Source organism: Myxine glutinosa, chromosome 14 (genome assembly GCF_964187855.1).
Source record: "Myxine glutinosa chromosome 14, kmMyxGlut1.1, whole genome shotgun sequence".
Taxonomy (NCBI): domain Eukaryota; kingdom Metazoa; phylum Chordata; class Myxini; order Myxiniformes; family Myxinidae; genus Myxine; species Myxine glutinosa.
The window spans coordinates 23,366,751-23,391,197 of NC_136274.1; the positions used below are offsets into that span (position 1 = coordinate 23,366,751).

At 47.2% G+C, this 24,447-nt stretch overlaps 2 protein-coding genes and 1 non-coding gene across 5 annotated transcripts in view; 1 reads left to right on the forward strand and 2 right to left on the reverse strand.

Annotated features, from left to right (window-relative positions):
- The window catches only part of TRAPPC10 (trafficking protein particle complex subunit 10), a 29,471-nt gene extending 17,480 nt beyond the window's left edge, over positions 1–11,991 (forward strand). For both annotated transcript variants that reach the window (XM_078767931.1, XM_068135280.2), the window contains 5 exons: positions 586–712; positions 786–1,016; positions 1,272–1,473; positions 9,860–10,033; positions 10,143–11,991. In XM_078767931.1, the coding sequence (XP_078624057.1) occupies positions 586–712; positions 786–1,016; positions 1,272–1,473; positions 9,860–10,033; positions 10,143–10,312 (904 nt within the window). In that variant the 3' untranslated portion in view covers positions 10,313–11,991. The remainder of the gene's footprint in view (positions 1–585; positions 713–785; positions 1,017–1,271; positions 1,474–9,859; positions 10,034–10,142) is intronic.
- Positions 11,992–13,523: 1,532 nt separating this feature from the next.
- RPL13A (ribosomal protein L13a) lies at positions 13,524–17,157 on the reverse strand. Of its 2 annotated transcripts, none has more exons than XM_068135282.2 (8): positions 17,065–17,157; positions 16,596–16,668; positions 16,156–16,221; positions 15,961–16,062; positions 15,578–15,663; positions 14,257–14,316; positions 13,867–13,989; positions 13,524–13,667 (listed from the first exon to the last, which is right to left on the reverse strand). In XM_068135282.2, the coding sequence occupies exons 1-8, from the start codon at positions 17,083–17,085 to the stop codon at positions 13,581–13,583; spliced, it is 618 nt and encodes a 205-aa protein (XP_067991383.1). In that variant the 5' UTR covers positions 17,086–17,157; the 3' UTR covers positions 13,524–13,580. The 2 variants fall into 2 exon arrangements, with proteins under 2 accessions (XP_067991383.1, XP_078624060.1); XM_078767934.1 differs by having other exon boundaries at positions 16,997–17,105.
- On the reverse strand, positions 13,751–13,824 carry LOC137440051 (small nucleolar RNA SNORD34). The gene has a single exon (XR_010987041.1). It is a non-coding gene; the product is annotated as a small nucleolar RNA SNORD34 (small nucleolar RNA).
- Positions 17,158–24,447: the final 7,290 nt, after the last annotated feature.

Below are 24,447 nucleotides of genomic sequence, written 5' to 3' on the forward strand. Positions count from 1 at the left end.
GACCAAGAGAAACATGGTCACATACCAGCGCAAACGTCTACCTCCAAATCATGATGCAGGATGGTTTGTTGTTAAGATAAAGTTCAGGGGTATTTAGCTGTCCTTGTTCGTAGCTGAAAAATGAAAAATCAAGACTGCATTGAGAGTGGGAGTGCAAAAATGATGCTTGAAATCTTGCAAAGATGAAACATCAGCTTCACCGCCGCGTCTCGAAGACCCTCGGATGTTGAAGTGCCCCAGCTTCCATATTGCCCCACCCCAGACTATTTAGCTTTTATATTGCAGATATCTATTCCTCATGACATTTTGTCAACCTGATTAGCTCACGGTGGTGATTGGGTGATTCTGTTGCTATGGAAACCATCTCGGTAACTTGGCTTGTGTATGTGATATTTAAAAAAAACTGTTCAAGATGTAGCTTTCATATTACACAGATCTATTCCTCATACCACCCAAAAGGCGGGGTCCTAGAGTATTGGCTTCTTTGTATTCCCATCTCCCTGTCTGTGTAACGTGCAAGGGTATGGTGGGTGAGAAATTGATGGCATCTCTCCATCTCTTCCATCTCATTTCTCGCCCCTGCAGGAAGTTTGTGCAGGTCTGTGTGCGGAACACGTGTAGTCTACACTTCATTCTCTCTCGGCCCTCACTGGGTTTCTCCATGGAAGGAGAGGATACGACGCTTGAATCTCTCAACCCAGCCACAACCACGGTAGCTTGGACCGAACTGCGGAAACCTAGACATGATAGCAATGACCATACGTTTTGACGAGGTTTGTGTGCAGTGTGTGTGTGCAGGGAAGAATGCCTGGTTTTTGTGGGAGATCAATGGCCAAGTACCATCGCCTGTTCCTTGCTGTTTCACGGTTGCTTTCCAACTGGGGAGCACGACTGAGCAGAAACGTCCAGGGACGGCAAAAGGAGGACCCAATGAGCAAATGTCTGATGATGGCGAGGAGGAGAAGCCTCCTCGGCATTGCCTGTTCAACTACGACTTCATGCTCGTCCAGCTCGCTGTGTGTTATTCTTGTGCTTTTGGCCTTTCAACGCTACAGATCCTTCAATCAATAAATCAAAAATTGTTTCTTAAAAGCATGTCTGGCAGACATTGGCTGAATTACACATGCATGATTTGCAATTACACATACACCCGTCATGTTTGTGTTGCTGGATTATGCAATGACTACATGATCTACCCGGGTTATCCTTTTTTTCCGTTCTTTCTTTGAATGCAATGGTTTGTGATAATGAATTGCCCCCGTATGCCGCAGACGTTGTACAGCGTACAAGCTGCAGTCATGCCCCCTCTGGGACAGGAAATGTGCCAGATGGGCTTGCTGTGTTCCCTTGAGGTCTCCATTACTCGCCTTTGTAAAGACGACCCCAGGCAGGAGGGGAGCGGTAGCCCTACAAGTGATTGTGGAGAGATCCCCGGTGGGGCAACTGTCCAGTGCAGCCAATTGCTATATAAAGGTGAGCAAAAGGAGTGCGAGTTCATACATCAAATGCTGCACGTCTGTGTGGTTTGTCATCTGCTAATCACATAATGTAAATCATTTAAACAATTGCTGTTATTTATTAATTTTTTTGGAGGGAAATGGGTGGACTTTCACCTTTATTGTTTTACTAACTGTGATGGATTTTTTAATATGATTTTATTAGTCCCCTACCGGTGTACACCGGAGGGGACTATAGGTTTGCACGCCGTCCCTCCGTCCGTCAGTCCATCAGTCCGTCAGTCTGTCAGTCCGTTAGTCCGTCACGCAAAGAACAGTTTTCCGGACTTTTTTTCTAAACGCTTAATGCTAATGATTTCAAACTTGGCACATGGTTTCCTCATGATAAGTTACAGGTCAAGTTCGAACTTCACGACGTTTCGATCATTTTTTAACAAAGTTATGGCACTTTGAACTTTGGTAATTCTGATAATTCTGATGATCCTTAACTCAGTGCCATTTTAAGTTTTAATTTCCTTTAAAAAAGATTTTCTCTGCAATAATAGGACCGATTGAGATAAAATTTTCACCATATGATGGACTCGGTCTGTAGAATATTTTAATGGTAATTATGACGTCACAGGTCACGTGGTTCAGCCGCCATATTGTTCGTGAAAACACGAAAACCCCTTTTTCTCTGCAACGGCTGAAGAGATCGAGGCCAAACTTTGCAGGCAGAATCGCATACCCATGACGAACAGTCATGCGTCACATGGTTTCAGAGTTATGACGTTTTTCAGCATGAACCTTCAAAAACCGAGCTCCTCCCTCATTTTTTATCCAATCGAGGGGAAACTTCACAGATCTGTTCAGCACTGAAATGTCCTTTTGGAATTTGCGATAGGGCACGTGGTTTGGCAGATATCGTTCATTAAACGAAAATATTTTTAAAAATGGATATCTCTTGTTTATTCTCGAGTTCTCCTCAAGCCGCACTGCGCGTCCTCAGCCTCGTCTCGCGAACGTCAACAGCACGACACAGCGCGTGCTTTCGGGAGGGGCGGAGCCAGGCCGAGCAACATACATATATACACATCGATCATTGATCGTGAACCGAAAAATATCCCGGCCACTGATGGTTTCAGAGTTATGACGTTTTTAAGCATGAACCTTTAAAACCGAGCCCCTCCCTCATTTTTGATCCAATCGAGGGGAAACTTCACAAATCTGTTCAGCATGTCAGTCTACTAAAATGTCCTTTTGGAATTTGCGATAGGGCACGTGGTTTGGCAGATATCGTTAATTAAACGAAAATATTTAAAAAATGGATATCTCTTGAATCTTCCGTTTCCGGTCCCTGGAGCAAGGAAGCGTCTTCGACCTCTGCACGGCAGCAAAGTTATAGTATTTTTTCCATTCGTGTCTTCGTCAATTTCTACTCGTTTTTTATTGTGCATGTGTTGCAGTGTGTTTTCCAGTTGGTGTTGATTTGCAATTCTTGCAAACTTTTGCATAATTTAATCGTTTTCTGTCCCACCGCGTGCGCGGCCTGGTTTCTCTCAGCTTCCCTACTCCCATAGGTGTTCTGTGAATTTAAGTTCTTTCCTTCGCTGTATTGCTTATTTCTTAGATTTTCTCTTCTCCCCCTAACTTCCCCGAACATCGACCACTTGTCTAACGTTTTAAATACCATCTGGCAAATACCGTAATTAATCGTGTTCTGCTCCGTGTGTGCGGCCTTGTACCCCCGTCGGTGTTTAACTTAAGTCCCCTACTTCGTGTTTTGCTCGGCTCTTAGATTTTTTCCCTTCTACCCCGAACATAATACTCTTTGTCTGACGTTTTAAATCTCCACCCCCCAAAAAAAATAATAATAATAAATAAAAACCCAAAAACATTTATTTTTCCTTTCTCCACGTGTGCTGTTGTCTCATCCTGTACTTCTGTCCAGGTGTGCGGTTTCGCCCCGCCCCATTATCTCCTCGCCATCCACCTTTTGCTCTGTTCACGTGACTCGTGGTGGTCCCTCTCGGCCCTCCCACCGTCGGAATTTTGTGCATTTAAGATTGTTCACGGTTCTGTTTAAATATTATTTAAATATGTTTAAACTTTCCCCTTCAGTGTTTTATTCAGTGGTATATTACAACATGCTGTTTTTCTTCATATTTAAAAGGCTTCTTTCAATTTCCTCTCCAACTCATTCCACTTCAAAAAAAATAAATTCAATCCCTTATAACTCTAAATCACTACATGCTCTAAATTCACATTCATTCCATCCCTCCTCCATCGTTCTTAATCGGATTGCTAACTTGAAAAGCACAATAAACCCAATTTGTTATCAATGTTCGTCTTTCATTAATCATCCACTTTCTAAACTCCCCTCTTGCCCCTCCCCTCCAAATCCCCCCCCCTTGCCCCGACACTCCTAAACTCCCCCCTTCCCCCTCCACTCCTAAACTCCCCCCTTGCCCCTCCCCTCCAAAACTCCCCCCTTGCCCCTCCCCTCCTAAACTCCCCCCTCACTCCTCCCCTTCAAAACTCCCCCCCAACCCCTCCCATTCAAATTTCCTCCCATACCATTCCTCTCCAATTCTCCCTCCCCCCTCCTCCTCCTCAAAGCTGCCTCCTCCCCACTTCGTCTCCCTTCTATCTCGTACCTCCACCTCCCCCAACCTTCTACTTTCCTCTGCCCCCCCCCCCCCCCCTCAAACAACCCCTCACTGTGCCTCATCCCTTCACCATCAAACCTTTCGTTCTCCTCATCCTTCCTTTTCTTGTAACTCTTCTGTAATCTCTGACACCGTCTTCCACTCCCTCTTTTTGTATATTTTGTTTGTCTGGTTGATTTGTTTGTGAAATAAATGTTAGCTCTTTCATGAGCCTCGATTCAGTATACAAAAAAAAAAAAAAAAAAACTGCTCTCCCTACCTCCCCCTCTCATCCTTCATCTTACCCGACATCTCCCCTCCCCTCCCCTCCCCTGTCCTGTACCCGATGCTCCCCCTCTCTCTTCATTAACGGTATGGACCTCAAACATCCGGGGCCTCCGCTCAAACCTGACTGAACTCTTCATACAGGTTGCTTCTGACAATCCACACTTGATCTGCTTGACAGAAACATTCCTCCTTCAAGATGTCTCCGATTCCTTAATATCTCTTCCTGGTTACTCCCTCCTCCGGTATGATAGACCTGAGCCTCATCCTGGTGGTGGGGTGGCTATCTTTATCAAAAACTCTCTTCCTCACTCTCCTTGCACTGCCCTCTCTCCACCTCACCCCCAGGAGTACCTCTGGCTACGGCTTCCTCTCCGCTCCCACCTTTTGTTCATATGTGTTCTGTACCGTCCTCCAAACAGTGATGACTCCATTTACATTTCACTGTCTGACAACATGGACCAACTTCTATCCACTCATCCCAACTCTCTCTTCCTCATATGTGGCGACTTCAACTGTCATCATGCCAACTGGCTGGGTGTGGGTTCATCTCTCACCAGCCATGGCACCTCAGCAAAGGACTTCTGCGACTCACTGGGATTGACACAATCTGTCAATTTCCCGACCCGGATCTCAGCCAATGGTGTATCTTATCTTCTAGACTTGGTTATGACAAACTTCCCTGCTAATGTCTGCTGCTCTTCTTCTGCCCCAAACGGTTCTTCTGATCATGTGCTTGTTAAAGTGGACATCTCTCTGGCCATTCTCGGAGAGCCTCCTCAGCGTCGCCGAGTCTGGCATTTTACTCAGGCCGACTGGCACGGTCTTCATGCAGCCATCAATCATCTGGACTGGTCTCCCATCTCCACTGCCTCTGACATCAATTCTTACTGGGAATTCTTCCAAAGCAAACTGCTCTCTCTCATGCACAGATTTATCCCATCTCGTCTTCAGTTGTCTTACCCTTCCTCCCGTCCATGGTACACTGAATCTTGTGGTGAGGCAGTTGCCCTGAAACAACTTGCCTTTGCCTCTTGGAAGGCTAATCCAAATGAAGGCAATCTCAGTTCCTTCTACCAAGCTCGGAACAAGTGTGTGTCTACCCTCAGGAGTGCCAGGAAGCACTATCTCTCCACACTCAAGAATGAACTCTCAAACCTGTCTCCTTCCTCCAAATCCTGGTGGCGTCTGGTCAAATCCGTTTCTGGTGTTTGTTCCCCCTCCATCCCCTCCCTTACCTCAAATGGCTACACAGTTGACACCGCACGTGACGAAGCCGAATGCCTCAACTCTGTGTTTGCCTCAAAATCTTGTGTCCCAAACCCATCTCTCTCTGTTCCCACCTTACCCAGTCGAGCCCAACTGCTCCTGGTCTCTGTGTCCTTCTCTCCTGACAAGGTGGAGGAGTTTTCGTCAAACCTCGACTCTGATTCTGCAACTGGACCAGACGGCATCAGCCCACGGGTCCTAAAATCCTGCTCTGCTGCTCTATCTCACCCTCTCTCTGTTCTTTTCACCCTCTCTTTTGCTCAAGGTCATCTGCCAGCATCCTGGAAATCAGCAAACATTACCGCTTTACACAAAAAAGGTGCAAAAACAGATCTTTGCAACTACAGACCAATCAGCCTGCTCCCAATTATCAGCAAAGTCATGGAATCCATCATTGCTTCGGATATCAAATCCTTCCTCTTCTCCAATGGCTTGATCTCCGATCATCAATTTGGATTCAGACCAGGTCATTCTACTCTGGACATGCTGCTTCTGCTGTCTCAACAATGGATGGAGGTCCTCAATGCCAAACAGGAAATCAGAGCCGTCTCCCTTGACATATCACGTGCCTTCGATACGGTCTGACACCCAGCTCTGCTCACCAAACTCTCCTCCTATGGTATCCATGGAAATCTCCATGCATGGCTTGTGGACTTCCTCTCTGGTCGTAGACAACGTGTGGCCCTGAATGGATTTCTCATATCTCCCCTTCCTGTTCAGGCTGGAGTTCCCCAAGGCAGTGTTCTGGGCCCTGTGCTTTTTCTGGTCTTTATCAATGATCTCTCCGACTCTCTGGAAAATCCTCTCTATCTCTTTACTGATGACTCCACTCTCTGCCGCTCCATTCCTCTTCCCTCAGATCGGCAGTCTGCAGCCTCCTCACTCTCTGAAGACCTCGACAAAATCACAGACTGGTCAAACAAGTGGAACATGTCTTTCAATCCTGACAAATCTCACACTCTTACTATGTCTTTCCGAAAGGATCGACTGGACAACCCTCCCATCTACTTTCTCAACAATCCTCTCCAAGAAGTTCTGTCGCTCAAGCTTTTGGGTCTCACTATCTGCCATGATCTTTCTTGGGAAAACCACATTTCCAAGCTGGCCTCCAAAGCCAGTCGCCGACTGGGCATCCTCCGTCGTGCGAAGTCCTTCCTCGGAACACCTGAGCTCCTCACCACATACAAGGCTTTCATCCGCAGCTCAATGGAATACTGTTCTCCCCTATGGGCCGGTGCTCCTGCCTCACACCTAGCTCGGCTTCACGCTGTTGAAACCAAAGCTTTCAGAATCATTGGAATCTCCCATGATGAAGCTATCTCCGAGGGCCTTTCACTCACTCACCGCAGACAGGTAGGTGGTCTTTCTGTCTTCTACCGACTCCTCTCCGGCCTTGCTCCCCCAGCTCTCTCTGTGCTTTGTCCCCCAAATATTCCTACAGGTCGCACAAGATCTGCCAGCAACCCTCTGATGGTTAAACTGCCGAAATGTCGGCTCTCTGCTCACCTTCACTCTTTCATTCCTCTTTTCTCCCGCCTCTGGAACAAACTCCCACACTCCCTTCAATCCCACTCCTCCCTCCAGGTCTTTAAAACAGCTGTTCACCACCATCTCTTATCTTTCCCCATCCAAAACCTTGATCTTTTCTACCCCCACTAATTCACCCCAGATCCACCTTGTTTGAAATTCCAACTTCTTTCCTGGAAGTCCCGGCAGTGTCCATATGTTTTAAACCTCTCCCACCCCCCATTCCCATGTCTCCCCCCCCCCCCCCCCAAAAGCCCTCTCCCTCCCACAGATCTCTCGATGTCCCTGCTCTCAGATGTTGTGTTTGTGTTCCTCCCCCTTTCGCCCCATCTTGTCTCCCGCTCCCCATGTTATATGTTTTATGTTTTATGTGTCGGTTTGTCTTTCTGTGTGATTAATGTTTGCTCTTTCACGAGCCTCGATCTTGTTTCAAAAAAAAAAAAAAAAAAGATCGCCAGTACCTCAGACCGTGAGTTGGTAATTATATAATTCACACAGTGCAATACGTGCAGGCCACTCCACGGAGCGACCTTGCGGGCTTATCTACGAGGCGAGGCGTGACACACATGTGTCTCAGCATACCTCAGATCAAGTTTGAAAACCAGCATCAACCGTGCATAGATTTGCATATTCGAGCATTTTTGACAAAGTTATGGCACTTTGAACTTTGGTAGGGGACATGTATTGCAGCGCAATACTCAGAATGCTTGTTTTTCTGACTATCCGACAGAATCAACAACATATCGATCAAAGTTACGGCATTGAGAAAGTTTGTTTTGTTTTGTTTTGTTGTCCAATACCACGTGTTTTGGGTTGCTTTTAATTCTGCATTTTTAGTTGGAAAACACATTTATTTGTTTGTTTGTTTTTACTTCACCCAAAAAGAGTCATCATTCATCTTCACTGCTGTTTGGATACCATGCCGCAATTATTTATTAGTCCCCTACCGGTGTACACCGGAGGGGACTATAGGTTTGCACTCCATCGCTCCGTCTGTCCGTCTGTCAGTCCGTCACGCAAAGAACAGTTTTACGGACTTTTTTTCTAAACTCTTAATGCTAATGATTTCAAACTTGGTACATGGTTTCCTCATGATAGGTTACAGATCAAGTTCGAACTTCACGACGTTTCGATCATTTTTGACAAAGTTATGGCACTTTGAACTTTGGGAATTTCCCCAACAGTTTTCCGGACGACAGACTGCCGGTAGGGGACATGTATTGCAGCGCAATACTCAGAATGCTTGTTTATAATGAGCTGTACTCGCACTCAGAATGATTTTTTTTCTCTCTCCTTGGCTTGAAAGTTTAAGTTGGTGAATTTTATCAACTAGTACACCACCCATTCCTGATGGGAGCAGCAGGAAGGGTCATTCCTCTCTGGGGCATATAGATTACAGTAGATCTAGTATCGGGCTTCAAGAACATTGGGGGGTGTGTTCAGTTACCACGTTCCTTGTAAAGCGCTCGCCAAGTGGTTTCATAAGAACTCAAACAAGCACTCCATTCAAAACCGTTGATAAGGAACGGCAGGTTTGGCAAGCGCTGAGCTAGCTTCTTGGTAACTGAACATACCACGGGTTTACTCCCTTTCAGTTTTGTGTTAAACAGCAGAAGCGACTGTTTCAAAAGATAATCGTACGTGTTTGTGCTTTATAAAATTTTTACTTTTGGTAGAGGTGCTCTCACAAAACGATATGATAAGCTGTTTATACATGTTAACACTGCGTTTGTTCAAGGAGGAAAAACCCCTCGGGGAGGGAGGATATTATTAGTATCAATGTTATATTACAAAACAATGTTAATATTACGATATATTTACCTCCGCCACCAAAGGTGGATGGAGGTTATGTTTTCACCCCTGTCTGTCCGTTTGTCTGTCCGTTAGTGAACAAAATATCTCAAAGTTGTGGACACATTCGGACGAAATTTGGCAGAGACGTAGCGTATGCGACAAGGATGAAATGTTTCGATTTTGGTGAATATTCGGATTCGGATACTGGAATTTTAAAAGTGATTCTTCACCATTGGGAGATAGGGCCAAAAACGATACATAGCAGGATATGTCAAAAAGTTGTGGACGGGGATGATTTTGATTAAATGTGATTCTTCACCATTGGGAGATAGGGCCAAAAACGATACATAGCAGGATATGTCAAAAGGTTGTGGACGGGGATGATTTTGATTGAATGTGATTCTGTATTGTGATTTCCTGGTCTACTCTGGGATACAAAACGTAAACTGTTCAGCTGGCGGAGGTATGCTCTCCACCGAGTGCTGCTCTAATTATTTTTGTTATTAGTAGTGGCCTTGGAAAAACGCCATGATAAAGCTCTCTTAACAGAGATATACACCTCAACATGCAACCCCCTGGGGGAGTGGGGGATAGTTAAATCGCTACAACCTCCATCGTGTGACCTTTAAATCCCCCTGTCAAGTTTGGTTGCAATTGGATAAGTAGCGACAGAATGTATCATAGTCAAAAAATCAGCAACACAGACAAACAGACACCAAATTGCATATTTTAGTACGATTTATTGATGAGTGAGGGATGTGAGCACAAGTGTAAGGATTGGGGGGGTTATTGCTGTAGAAAACGAATTATTACTTTTTCCCAACAAGTGTTCATTTTACTCCACAAACAGAAATATTAGTCCATGCTGTGCTTTGATGATTTGGTGCTGTGTTACCACAGTGGTGGACAATAGCAGCAATTGGGCCGTGTGTGGGCGAAGCTCCGGCCTGGTGGCCATGCCTCTGACTGAACGGGCCACGCACAAGTTGCACCTTGAGGTGCTGCCCCTGTTCGCCGGATATCTTCCACTGCCTGACGTCCACCTCTCCAAGTACCTTTCGGAATCCGAAACGGGTGCGATGCTCGCCGCCCACACCGATTACGCTTCGCGTCACAATAGTAGTCTTGTAAAGGGGGGGCAATGTGGTGACGTGTGTGCACTGTATGTATTTCCCCACTGTAGATGAACCATGTGGGGAATCTGGACGTACACCGGGGGTCGAATCTTTTTCCACCACCACACCTCGACTCAGCCAGTTTGATCCCGGAGAAGTTTACAACGTGAGCCGCGCCACCCAGGTGCTGGTCCTCCCATCGCCTGACACGAGCCTTGTGGACATCACGGTTCCGTGATTCCGGCAAGCGTTGAACGACTCGAGGGTCATTTGTTCTGGACCACCAGGAGGGCATCTTGTGTACATTCTTAAACCCAGGACTACATACGACGCTGGAACAAGAGCGAGTCTCCCATTCTGCTTCATGAGGACGTTCCATGGAACGCAGCGTATCTGACGAGCCATTCTACAAAGACAGAAATCATACAATGGAGTCATGATTGGAGATGTGTGGATGATCGTGTGCAGAGCTCCACTTTTCAAAGATGTCGAGTTAACCTCTGCAAAGGTTGCCTTGATTCAATCATTTTTTTCATTCATTCATTATATTCAAATGTAAATTCATTCGTTTTTTCATTCATTCATTATATTCAAATGTAAATTCCTTCATTCTTTTCATTCATTTATTAGATTCAAATGTAAATTCATTCATTTTTTTTCAAATTGCATTCCTGCATGGATATCTCACGGGATCATTAGGTTTGATGAAGGTGAGACGAGGAGCTTCCAGGATTCAGCAGTTGTCCCGATCAAGACGTCAGACGTAGGAGATTGTAAAGAATAGATAACCCCAAAGCTGCACTGTAAATAATCATTCATTCTTCAAGAGTCGTAACATGATAGAATATCATCTTGCAAATAGCGAACAGCCAAGTTCAACCGCACAGAGGTCGCCTCACAGATATGGGTCACCACAGTTATGGGATTTCCGACCAATTTGGCACAGGTTGTTGACACTTTCTGACCAAAGGTTCACAGGAACAATTTTTCCTCCAAAAAAAACAACAAAATCCGTTATAGAATTTGGATCAATGGAGGATCGTTGCTTCCGATTAGTTATGTTTGGGTGTCGGCGTGCGTTCGGCTTGACAGGCAAATACGTCATCACGTACGGTACTGCTGAGGGATGCAGAAAATACGTCGTCATACGTACGGCACTTCTGAGGCGATGCAGCAAATACGTCATCACGTACGGTACTGCTGAGGCGATGCAACAGTTCAAGTTTTCGTTTGACTTGTCTGTTTGTAAATTATGTCGTGTCCGTAAAAAGCACGACTTTAGCGGAGTCGCACGGCAACGTTTGTCGCCGCATGTTCCGAGTGTAATGACGGCAGAGAGAGGTCTGCTCGAATCACGGATTCAGGTTTTCATAGTTCTTGGTGATCGTTTACTTTCACTTTGTTGAAGGAAAATAGAAACCGCATTGTGACCACTTTGACGTGCACCACCACCACCACCTTTGGTTTCCACATTCTCAGAGTGAGTGCTTTAATTGTCTATCTACTTAATGTACATCATTTTTTATACACTGTGAGTTACTTGGCTCTAACTGCTGCTCTTTGTTTGTTTTTTTTCGGATTCTTCCTCTTGTTGACGAATTCCATCCGTCTGCCTGTTTGCTCTGGATGATCCGGTTCTCTTCATTCGTATCTCCATAGATACAGGTTTCTTTATTTTTTTTTATTTGTCACAAATTGGGTTCGATGAAACCAGTTTTTTTGTTTGTACTTGTTGGCCTGTTGGTGAGTCCTTGCCGATAAGCGTTTCAGGAATCTGCTCTATTCACGTGTGAAACGGATTGTATGGAGGAATGGCTTCATGCGCGACCAATCCCTTGGAAAAGGGGGAAATGGTTGGAAAACGTTTGTTGTTGTTGTTTGGTTCAAAGTATGGAAGTAAACGTTTTCAGCACCTTGGTAGGTAATTTGTCATTTAGTTTCAAGTTGACTTGTCATTTTGCAAAATAATATTTATTTACTTAGAATTTCACGTCCTTGAATATGAGAATGTACAACCAGCAATTTTTTGAGAGAAGTTTATTCGTAATGTATCCTCCGACACGATCCAGGGATCTGAGTGATGTTTGTCCATAATTCCATGCAGGATAGTTGATGTACTTGCTTCAGATGAATTGCTGTCCAAGATAGCTTGGTGTTGGCTTAGCGGTTTGGGTGCTGGCTTGGGATCCCACGATCCTGGGTTTGAATCCCAGTCGATCGCTGAATGAACGCCAGGGGGGTTGATTCAGCCTGTCATCCTTCCAAGGTCGACAAATTGAGTACCGGCTTGCTGGGAAGTGGGGCACTGCATCATCGGTACAAACGTGCTTCCAGAAAAATGATGCAACTAGCAGCCAGAGGCTGCAAACGAACAGCTGTACAAGGACAGTGAATGACAGACAAATACATAGTGCAAATAGAGGGCAGCTGAACCTGACGAGTCAGCTGGTGAAAGGCAAGCGATAAACAGGCCAATGTCTTGTCCATCAGTCTATTACTCAGCAAATCATACGCAGTATGAAAAAAAATCCCAATAACCAACAACGTCATATTGGAAAGAAGCAACAGTCAACATAGGAAAGAAGACAAGCTCCTCTATCGCTGCTCAGTTCTCTATTGTACTCCACCCCTCACTATTCCATCTCCACATGCACGGCATTGCTGGGCACTGAACGGGGCCCGGCGATGACACGTGCCGAAAAGGTGTACTCAGTTTTCACTTTGTTCATTCTTGTTTGTTTGTCCGGGCGATATCTCAGCCATCATTTGACCTAGGAAGCTGAAATTGACAATAGTGGTGATTTGGTAAAAAGTTTTATTTTTGATTAATTACTTAATCGATTTTCTTAATTACTTATTTTTCTTTCTCATTTGGGCAATCTCAGGCACCTTCTGAGTTACAAAGCTGTTATTTGAACACCCAATTGGTTTGCACCCAATGACCCTACTTTTGCATCAAGTGGTGTGAGAAACATCCGCTCATGTGAACCACAGCAAAAGATAGGAATCTGACTCCAAGAATTCTGTGGTGGCCCAAGTGGCAGGCATGGCTTACACTTTATCCACAGGGTTTATGTAAGGCTTATGAAAGCACAATGGATCACTCTTCAAACAGGTGCTGAGCTTAAAGGAAGTGAGCACTTCCTGGGGCAGACTTTCTTTGCAAGCAGCAGAGCAAGAAACTTCCCCTACACCCCCTTCCTTTGGGGCTTGTCAGTACTCGTCTTTCAAGCAATGAACGTGTTTGGTCAGGATGGCAATTGAATCCCAAACTTCGCACACCGAGTTTGGAGGTTCAGCTATTTAAACCACGTTACAAAACAAGAAGCATATTGAAAAGTCTCAAGATGACCAATGAATTTCCCACAAACTCCTCAAAGCAACAGATCTCCACGTTAGAGGATTACGCCACAGGAGAATACATTCCTTAAACAAATTTCCACAGAAAATAAAGATTCCGTATCTTTATTGACAAGCACACAAAGTTGGCATCGATTCCAAAGTGCTCAGAGCAGGACACCATACTGCCGCAATATGGCCGTGTACTGTGCGGTCTTCTTCTCCACATTCACCTCGGCTCGTTTGCGCAGCGTCTGCCACAGGAAGGGAAAAACGGATTCAATGTGGAACAAACTTCAAAACGTACGTTACGTGTCATGAAAACGTCAGCGCGGGCCCCTATCTCAGTCAAGATCGATCGTCATTGTTCTCAGACAATGTGGGTAAGATTGTAAATCATCACAGATAGAGGCGACCCAAGGTTTAGGCCCGGGTTAGTGTGCAGAAACTCACAACGATGTGCTTCCTGGCAAGCCAAGATTTGTTGGATCGGCGTTTGCGTTTGACTTCGAGGGCGGACGTCACCGCGCGGTACTTCCAGCCAACTTCATGAGAAATGCGTCCGAGCACGGCAAACTTCACACCGAATAAGGGTGGGAAACAAACATGGGTGTTGGCAGTGACGTCCAGTACAAACCCATAAGGGGTTCTTCCGTTAGAGACGTTAATATGAAAAGAGCTCAGCTAATGCCACCACAATCCCAATTGATCGCAAGATAAATTTACCATCAGTTGGAAACCGGAGCAATTAAGAGAGACGACAGTTGTGGAGCCCACATTGGCTTTTGATAAATGAAACCATTTTCCTCCATTAACTCACGGAGCCATTCGTGCTGAACAAACCTTGCGGATGGGGTTGAGACGCATGATTCGCAGAGCTGAGGGCACCACAAGTCGCTTGCGCTGGATGGAAGAAGGGGGAAGATCATTTTCCCTTTTCACACTTCGGATGCAATTGGGAACAAGGAATAAATCCCCAACTTCCCTCAAACAATATCTTGCTCTAACATTCCAAGAACTTGTTGCATTGCATTTACACAAAGGACAAAATAAGGAATCCCATCATTCCCAGTACACAAAGTGCAGAGATTGCAGACCCTCACCAGGTGGTTTTTCATGGTTTAAGGCTATATCTGTCAACCAATATGGCGGCCGAAACACGCGACCAATGACATCAATATTTTTTTTCTCTCCACCAATTTATCCCTAGATGCTCAAGAAATTTATTCTGGATCGGATTAACTTTTGTACTGGTCAAATTATGACGTCATAATGTGGGCACCTATGACATCATTACCCAAGCCTGAGGAGAGGCTATTGCATTTGAGTCTTTGTCCGCACAGAATAAATACGATTTTCTCTGCAACCATTGGTCCGATTGACAGGAAATTTTCACCATAGGTGAAACTCCACCTGCAGAATTTTTTTAATGATAATTATAACGTCAAAGGTCACGTGGTTCAGGCGCCATCTTGGAAAAACTGAAAAACTTTGCACCTCTATCTCCGAAAGTGCTGAATATAAAAAATTGAGACATGGCTCATTGTAAAGAACTCTCCATGGGGAATAAAATATGTTGATGATGTCATAGTTGCCTCCATTTTGACGTCATAATTCGACAAGTACAAAACTTCATCCGATCAAGATGAAATTTCCTGAGCATAATCTAGGAATAAATTAGTTTAGTGAAAAAAATAATGACGTCATCAGTCACGTGGTTCGGCCGCCATATTTGTTTTAATACAAAAGCCTTAAAAAGCACTGAAAATACATCCTGGTGAGGGTTTGCAATCTCTGGTGGCTCTTTGTGAAGATCTTTTATTCCCCATGGAGAGTTCTTTACAATGAGCCACGTCTCAATTTTTTTCTATTCAGCACTTTCCGAGATATGGAAGTGCAAAGTTTTTCCAAGATGGCGGCTGAACCGTGACATATGACGTCATAATTATCATTAAAAATTCTGCAGGTGGAGTTGCACCAATGGTGAAAATCGCACCAACGGTTGCAGAGAAAATCATATTTATTCTGTGCGGACAAACAGACAGACTCAAATGCAATACCCTCTCCCCTGGCGAGGGTAAGTATACAAACATCAAGTACCATTATCTGCTCCAAAAGGCCTGTTGAATTTTCCCCCACCCAGCTCCACGAGGAAGATGCTCACCTTTTGGTAGAGCGGTGGAATTCCATCAAACACCTTCAGACGATCCAGGGCCCACTGCCCTCGTTTGGTCTTGTGTGGAAGCATACCTGGGAAAAATTAAAATGGCAATAGGGGATGTTCCCAAAGCAAATCTATTTATTACGTACACAATCGCTCTTCTCCCCACCAGCCATAGATTACAGAACCACGAAGCACCATCGCTGAACATCCCCCAACCAAATGCGTACATAATAAATCCACGAGCCCTTTCCTTTTGTGTGTGCAACTCCACCCCCAAAATCATATTAAAAACCTACACGCTAGCCAAGAGGGAGAGCAAGATCACAAGATGATGGTGGTGGAAAAAGCGCGGGATTTCTAAAGGACTCGGGTGGAGACCTCACCTCTCACCGTGCGCCAAAAGATCCGGCTCGGAGCTCGCAGGTGGAAAGGTCCACGGGACGGGTTCGTGTTCATCCTCTTGCGCAGGAAAGACAGGTACTTCACTGTAATGACAACACACCAATGCATTAATTTTTTAACCACAACCACGTGTATCCAACTTGAGGGAAAAAACCCCCACCCTCCAGGATACGTACGTTTATTCCTGTAGAAACTTCCCGAAATGTTGATGGCCTCGCACCGGACCACCACCACCTTGTTACCTGCGGAACACGCCACCAGTCAGCAGAGGAGAATGGCGACCCCGCAATGGGGTAAAGCACACACGTGTCCGACTCAGATGGTAGTGCATGATGTTTCCTCAAGGAAATGTTCAGAAAACGTGAGATTTGAATCATCGTCAGGACAAAGAAAAAAAAAAAAGGTAGTTTTCATCGAGGCAAAACTAAAAGGATCATCTATATATTACATACGCAAATTCCCTCATGCGTACGTCAAATTTTAACACATTTTATAATTTCCCCCCTCCCCCCCCCCCCCCAACTTGGCAACATTACCACAACCGTGCGTACGTAATAAATAGACGGCCCCGTTATATTATACAACAAAAGTGTACAAGCACACTACGTTTACTCACCGTTAAGCAATTGCTTGGCCACGATCGAGGCCAATCGGCCCATGAGGTGACACCGGCCATCGATGATCAGAACCTGGGGGGGGGGGGGGGGGGGGGGCACCGCGAGGTGTCAAAAATACGAACACGTGGCGCCCGATTAACACGAAATCCTCGCAATTACGAAATCACCTCAGCAAAATATAAACCCGTGCGACATCAACATCGAATGTTCTTCGGCATATGGAAGGGTTCATGTGCCCAAGAAAAGCTGTTCCAAAATATTAAATAAAAGCCACAATGGCCGCGCTAAGCTGAAGCACGAGGCCCGACGCGTCAAGCTTCGAGTGAAACTCCGACAAATCAAATCCCACAAAATAAAACATCCTATTCCCTCAACTACGTCATCCTAAAGATTCTTCCACCTCGTCTGCTTCAATTACTGAAGACGAAACGTGGCGCGGAAGATTGACGAAACGACAGCGCCTCGAACCTTTTGAAAGCGTTCCGTCATGGCAGCGAGTAAAAAGGGAAAGGGTGAGGACCGTGGATCACGTGATATTATCGCAACCTCTGATTGGCTCAAATGCAGGACGCGTCAGCAGTTTTCTTTTATATTTTTTCAAACTTCACATTTATGGTGACATTTTCAAATCGTAAAATATTCTTGTGCGGTAAGATTAACTTCAAGCCGATGTTGCATAATGTCGGAATTTCCTGAAGAAAACGTTTACTCGACTTTTTCTCTGCTACTAACTACCTTGCCATGGCTGTCAATAAGAGTATCGTTATATGGAAACAGAGGATGGTCTTCTTGGAGCTTCCGATCATTCAAATATATTAAGATGAATTTAGGATTTAAGAACGGTTTAGTGGATAGTTAGGCCTTGTTGGATTGTGCTCGAAATATGGGCTCGAATCAGCTTTGGCGGGAAATCACAAATCAGTAAACCGGAATTCTACTTCAGCGCAGAACCGACACTGTTCTGTTGCAGAGGACGGACGGTATGTGGTGGATTTGATCTGGACTCTGGAGGCGGTTGTGGTTACATGGAGTGCCTGAGGTTTAAGTTTTGCTCATATCGGGTTACATACTATAACTACCTCGACATAGGTGGATCAGAGTTCGTAGAGGATGTAACTCCATAATTTTTCCCATTTAAAATTAATTACACATTAAACCGTATTGAAAAATAAATAATAGCAACCGGTTTTTTAATACTTGGGCTAAGGCTTGTAACACAGCTGACACACACACACACACACACACACACACACACACACACACACACACACACACACACACACACACACACACATATATATTGTTGCGAATATGGAATTTGGCCTCCATATCCGCTTGTAAATATTCCCCTATTTTCTCCGATACTCCCCAACTCTCCCTTACCCCATTCCCTAGTCCCATTGTCTGTAAACAACACCCATTAGAGCCGATCTTCCCCTTCATCCCCCCATTAAATGTCGTGCCCAGGTCCCCCGCACCACACGTAGACAATTATAGGACATCTTGCTAGTTATTCTTAATCTATGTCAGTTAAGGACTTGTTTCCATTAATTATGACTCTTCGTTGCACCAGAATGTGATTATATGGCACCTGTTAGGAAGTTTAGGACCTCCCCATACCTCTCCGCATCTCTTCCCCATGAAGAAGCGCCAACTACAACAACAACAACAAAAGAGGGGGGCGGCGCGGTGACGGCATGGGGAGTGGGCGTCCTCCTTCCGGCTCGGTTAGCCGCCATTGACCACGCGCTCCACGGGGTTACCACGAAGGGGCTCCCTGTCGGCCCCTCGTCAAGGGCGGAGCCGGTAACCCCCGCACCCAATGAGAAGCCATGGGCCGATGCCATCTGGGGCGGCGCTAACGAGCCGAGGGCGTGTCACTCCCCGCCGGATATACGCGGCCCCGCGCCGGACGTGACGTCAGATGCGCCCCGAGCTTGGAAGGACAAGACGCCACCCTCCCGAGCGCTGAGCGACCTCCCCGGCATCTCCACCAAAGTCGCGACCCACGAGCGCTGAGCGACCTCCCCGCATCTGCTGGACACCACCGTACGTGATTCTGTCCCTGAGCCAGGTGCACCTGAGCCATCGACTGCCGCTTTCCTTGCCATCAAATCCCGTGTGAGTCAGCGTTGTCCCGTTTATCTGTGGTCTGTCTAGGGTTAATATAAGGTTGTGTCTAAGTGCCCACCTTCCTATGTTTCCCTCTTGTCCCTGTAATCTAACCTTTTCCGCCTTAATATAACCTCCTCCGGAGGTCTTGAGAACTGAACCCCTGGTGTCGTATTGTGTGATTGTAACCCAGCCGGGTGTCTTCTCTTTCCTATTGAGCCAGCGTAGCGCGATTAGTTAACATTCGGGCACAATCGGGTAACTTGTACGGATACGGCGGCCATCCCGCTCGGCCCACCATACCATCAAAGTCGTATCTGTAACAATTGGTGTCGAGGAGTGAGATTGGACCCGGAGCGCGTTTACGCGCTCGAAATTATAACAGCGAAATTTGATTGTGTTTTACAAAAAAAAAAAATAATAAAAACCCGAATTTTGAAAGTCGCGCTATGGCGGATCAAGACAGCTGGGGTCCGGTAGGGGAGAGTGAGGCAGGGTCGGTCCAGGACCAAATTGAGGGACGTGAGGAGAGCGAAGCAGCGAGGGTAGCAGACGCGCAAAATAGCGCCGTCACGCACGAAGAAGCGGGCGCGCAAAATGGCGCCTCGCTGATCACCGCGCCAGCGACCGTGGCAGCGCCCCCGATGGATTGGGGCCTTTTTTTCATACAAATGAAGGCCCTTATGGCCCAGAATAGCGAGAAAATGAGGGAGGAAACGAGGGCTGATAATGAGCGGTTGGGAAACCGGATGGATGCTCAGGGTGAGCGATTGGAAAACCAATTGGGGGTAATGAGGGACGAAGCGAGGGGTACCGGTGAGAAGTTAGACAATAATTTTGAGGAGTTAGACAAGAAAATTGGGAAGTTAGACAATAATTTTGAGGGGTTAGACAACGGGATAAAAGAGGTGAAACATGGGTTAACGGGGGTAGAAAACAGAATGGCCGCTCAAGAGAATCAAATGGAAGGGATGCAAAAAGGGTTAGAGGGGTTAGAAAACAGTATGGAAGGCAAATTGAGGGACATGAGGGACCAAGCGGAAAGGGAAGTTAAACAAATGGAGCAGCAGATAGAGGGGGTCAGAATGGGGGTAGAAACCAAACTGGATGCTCACAGGGAGGAAATGGAGCAGATGAGGGTGGCATCTGGGCAGGAGATGCAAGTGATGGGAGAGCAGATCAGAAGAGGAGTGAGTGAGGAGGTCGGAGGAGTGCGCGAGGAGGTGAGGCACTGTAGGGAGCACATGGAGAAGGAGGTGAGAAAGGGGACTGTAAAGTTACAGGGGGGCATAGAGGTCCTGACGCAGGAGGTGGAACAGCTGACGGAGGGACAAAAAGAACTAACGGAGCAGGTTCAAAGGAACACTGCGGTATTAGGAGGGTTAAAAGTGACACAGAAAGAACTAAAAGACGACTTAATAGCGACAAAGAGGGAATGTCAGATGGTACGTGAGGGACTGACAACGAGGTTGGACGAGGTCATAGAGGTAATGGAGACGAAGGACCGGCAGGTGAGGACGCACCTGGAAACGGTCAAGGTAGCCTTGGAGGACGAGCTTGAGGAGACGTACCGGGGAATAAAAGAGGTGAAGCACAAATTAGAAGAAGTGGAAGAAGGGATGAGCGAAATTAAAAAGCGACGGAGAGAGGATAAGAAAGAGATAAAAGAGGAGATAAAAGAATTGGTCCAAAGTCTGTGTTTGGATCGTGATGATGTGCTCATTAACCGGATGAGGGATTCGCAGGTGATGGAGGAGAAGCGAAGAGGAAGAGGACCCGGTGTAAGTGGTGACCAATATGGTCGTGCGTATGATGCGCCAGGGGATTTAAGAAGCTTGGGGGTCGAGATGGACCCGGGTGTTCGTGAAAGGCCGTTGGTGAGGTGTGCGACAGGTCTGGTGTGCGAAAAAGGAGGTGTGCAAGAAAGTCCGACTCTGGGGTGTGTGAGGAAAAAGTGCGTGCCAAGGAGTGAGGGTGCTGGCGAGAATGAGTCGGTCGTAGCGCGTGTGCGAGGGAGCACGTGGAGGCGCGGGGTGGTGAGTGTTACAGAGGGTGTGACGGGAGAGTGTGCGCGAGAAAGGTGTGTGACGGACAGGTGCATGAGGAAAGAGTGCGCTGTCAGAAGTAAGGAAGAGTGTCCACCTGTGGTGAGTGTTACAGAGGGTGTAACGGGAGAGTGTGCGCGAGAAAGGTGTGTGATGGACAGGTGCATGAGGAAAGAGTGCGCTGTCAGAAGTAAGGAAGAGTGTCCACCTGTGGTGAGTGTTACAGAGGGTGTAACGGGAGAGTGTGCGCGAGAAAGGTGTGTGACGGACAGGTGCATGAGGAAAGAGTGTGCTGTCAAGAGTAAGGGTGAGTGCGCTGTCAGGAATGGAGGTGAAAGTAGTGAGAGTGACATGGAGCGTGAGTTAGTTGTGACAGGTGAGCGAGGATGTACACCTGGGATGGAAGGATGCACACCTGGAATGGTAGAGCGTGAGTGGGAATGCACGCTGGAGTTGGTGGTGAGGCACGTGGTTGGGTGTGCGAATGAGAGCACACCTGTGATTGTCACAGAGGAGGTGACCGAGGAGGGGGCGCGAAGAGGTGTATTGGTGAGGTGTGCTACCAACGAGTGAGTGCCAAAGTGTTCGGTGGTCAGGTGTGTGACCAAGTCGGTGAGCGGAATGAGTGTACCGAGGTGTGAAAGAAAAGGTACGAGGAGAATGGGAACGGCTGCATGTATGAGCAAGAAAGAGGTAGCGTATGCATGTAGGCCTGCAGGTGAAGCGTCGACGGTAACCGGGTTAAAGGTTAGGTCGACTTTTAGCCGAAGCGGGCCCTCGGTGCGTGCCGGGCTTCGCGTGCCGCGAGAACCAGCGGGGATCCGAGCCACGGCGGGTTCGAAAGGACCGCCGTGCGCGATCCACGCTGGGCCTCGCTTTGAACGGCCACGTCTGTGCTCCAATAGGCGGAGCGGGCAGCCCGATAGGAAGGGTCGTTATGGCGACCACGTTTTGTTGAGACGTGCCGGCAGGTCGAGATCGGGACATTGGATGGCTCCACGCCGAGGTGATGCGTGGGATCTCGGCCCGGGTAAGCCCCCGTCCCTGCCCCGAATGCCGGACGCATCCAGCCGCAGGCACAAAACAACCAGCATCCATTGCTTGGCTTTACGAAGCCGGGCTTTGGACAGGAATTGGCGCACCGAGAGGCAGTAGTGAGTAGACTGGGTGATGAGGTTAGTGTTTTGGACCCAAAATTAGAGAAAAACAAAATTTGATGATTGGCCAAGGATTGGCAGTAGTGATTGGCAGATGATGGGCAGTGATTGGCCAAATTTTTGATTTGTTGAAATTTGATGTGCAAAATTGGTAGTGAGAGACCCCCGATGTGGTGGGATGGCAAATCCACCATCCTTCCCATGTGGGGGGCAAAGGAGCAATAGCTTATGGGGTGTATGGCAGTGAAAACTAGCCCGGGTGGGTTAGGATATGGTGTGTAGGGATCTAGCGAAGATGACATTAGGTAACGTTAAGTTTAGTTAGTGACTGATACCTGTAGTGGGGACGCAGGTAGATTAGTATGGATGATAATGACGTGGGAGCGCAATAGTTTAAAGGGACGACTGGGAAGCGCAAGTTTCAGAAGGGAGTAGTTAGCTGAGATGATGCCGTGTGTGTGTGAGAATTGAACAGGTGTGATTGCACAGGTGTGCAACTGGACAGGTGTGATTGCACAGGTGTGCAACTGGACAGGTGTGTGGAGCAGTGTATGAGTAGTGAGTGTGTGGATCAGCGCGAATGCGCTTGGGGAGAGAAGGGTGCAGGTGGCACCAGGTGTGAGAGCACAGGTGTGCAGGTACAGGTGTGTGGAGAGAGTTGGAGTAAGTGGTACGGAGTGGTGTGCATGGTGCGAAGGTGTGGATGGGGGAAGAGTGGACCCCTATCACGGATACCCGGGGCGGGTAGTGTAAGTGTTAGGTAGAGGGTACAGGTAAATTGTGGTTGGATATTGGCATTTGTGGTGCGGTTGCAGAATGGTGTTGTGAATGGGTGCATTAGTGTTGTGGAAATGGCTGGGCGTGTAGCCTGTTAGTGTGTGTAGTTGGTTGGGCACTCCACCACTGTGAGGATGTCGGCCAGGTGAGGCCGCAGGTGGGCTCTGGGAGCCGGTAGTTGTGAGTGGGTGCCTGAGGATCCCGGGTGTGGATCGGGCAGCCCAGTGCCAGAGAGGGCACGGAGTGGGGAGAGAGCCAGAGGGCCTTCCCCAGGTAGTTAGGTTAGGGTGAGGAGCAGGTAAGCTCGGAGGCAACTGCAGTGGTGGAGGTGTGCAGGTGGGTAGACCCACTGGGAGAGGTGCACGTCGCAGCCCAGAAATTGTACGAGGGCACCGGGAGATGAATCGGGGGAGTGAGACCCCAAATTGAAGAGCACCACAGTTTGGCCAATGGGAATTGGTTTTTAGAACCCATAGTGTAAGAGGGCCAATGGTTTGGCCGGAGAGAGACCCCGGGTAGTGTAAAGTTGTTAAAGTCATTTAGGAGATAGTTAGGATTGATGAACCTGTCGCACCATACGCAGCCACTTACCTGTGGTGATGATGATGACTCCACACCTGTGTTTTCTTTGTTTGTGTTGCAGAAATGAGATTGCTGTGAGGATTTGTGAGACGCATCACGACGTGGATGAGACATTGGGGTGATTCCATCTCTCCCTCCCTAGGAGGGACTGATGATGAATTGGTAATGGCAAATTATGATGTTGAGTTGGAGATGGCAAATTTTGATGAGAGTTGAAAATGGCAAATTTGATTGGTTAGGAGGGAGAGAAGACGAATTTGGTATATGGGAGGAACGGGGAAGACAGTAGGGATGTTTGTGGATTTGTAAAGTAGATGTTTATGGGTAGTGTTGTGTTTTGTTGATACAGTAAGGGGTAAGGGAGGGGCCATGTAGGTTACCTGGTGGGGGGGGCGTACGGTAGGAACGTACCTGTCTCACCTGGTTCCCATGTGCCCCCAGTGTGCATCACCTTGCATTGCGTGCACTTTTGCGCCCTTACCACCTTGCTCACTTGTCTTGTTTTTGTCTCCCACCTCCGAGGATCTGGCTTTGGGGTAGAGAGAGAGGAGAGAGAGGTGCTGGCGACGCAGTTGTGGGCCTGCACTTTCGCTGCTTGCTGCCGGGATCGATACACCATATGGACCGCAATGTTTGTGGCCACCCACGATGGACCGCAGTTCGTTTGCGGCCAAGCACCACCCGGGGATGGACCTATGGGTCAACGTGGCACCTATGCCATACAGGTGAACCACTTTTAAGTAACACCAAGTGCACCACAAGAAGAGCAAGAGACACCTGCAGGGTTAGGGGTTGTTGAAGTTATTTTTATTCCAATGAACAATGGTGACTGCACCGGATGGTGCTGACTGTGTGGTGGGGTGGTGCTTTTGATGCTGGGAAAGGGTGCTCTGCACGTTATTAAAGGCCGTCGGCCACAGAGCACTCGTGGGTTGGTGTATCGATGTTGGCAAGCGCGCTCTCTCTATGCATAACATCTGCATGTGTTCCTCCAAAGACAGGTCCTGGATCGTAGTGTAAATATCAGCGTAGTCTTGTAAATAATGCTCCCTACCGGCTGTATGTTTAGTTTGAGAATTCTTTCCGGATTCGGTTATCCTGTGGGTGTGTTTCTGTGAGGAGAAGGGTGCAACGTCGCAGGGGGACATATTTACTCATTTGTGAATATCTGTAAAACT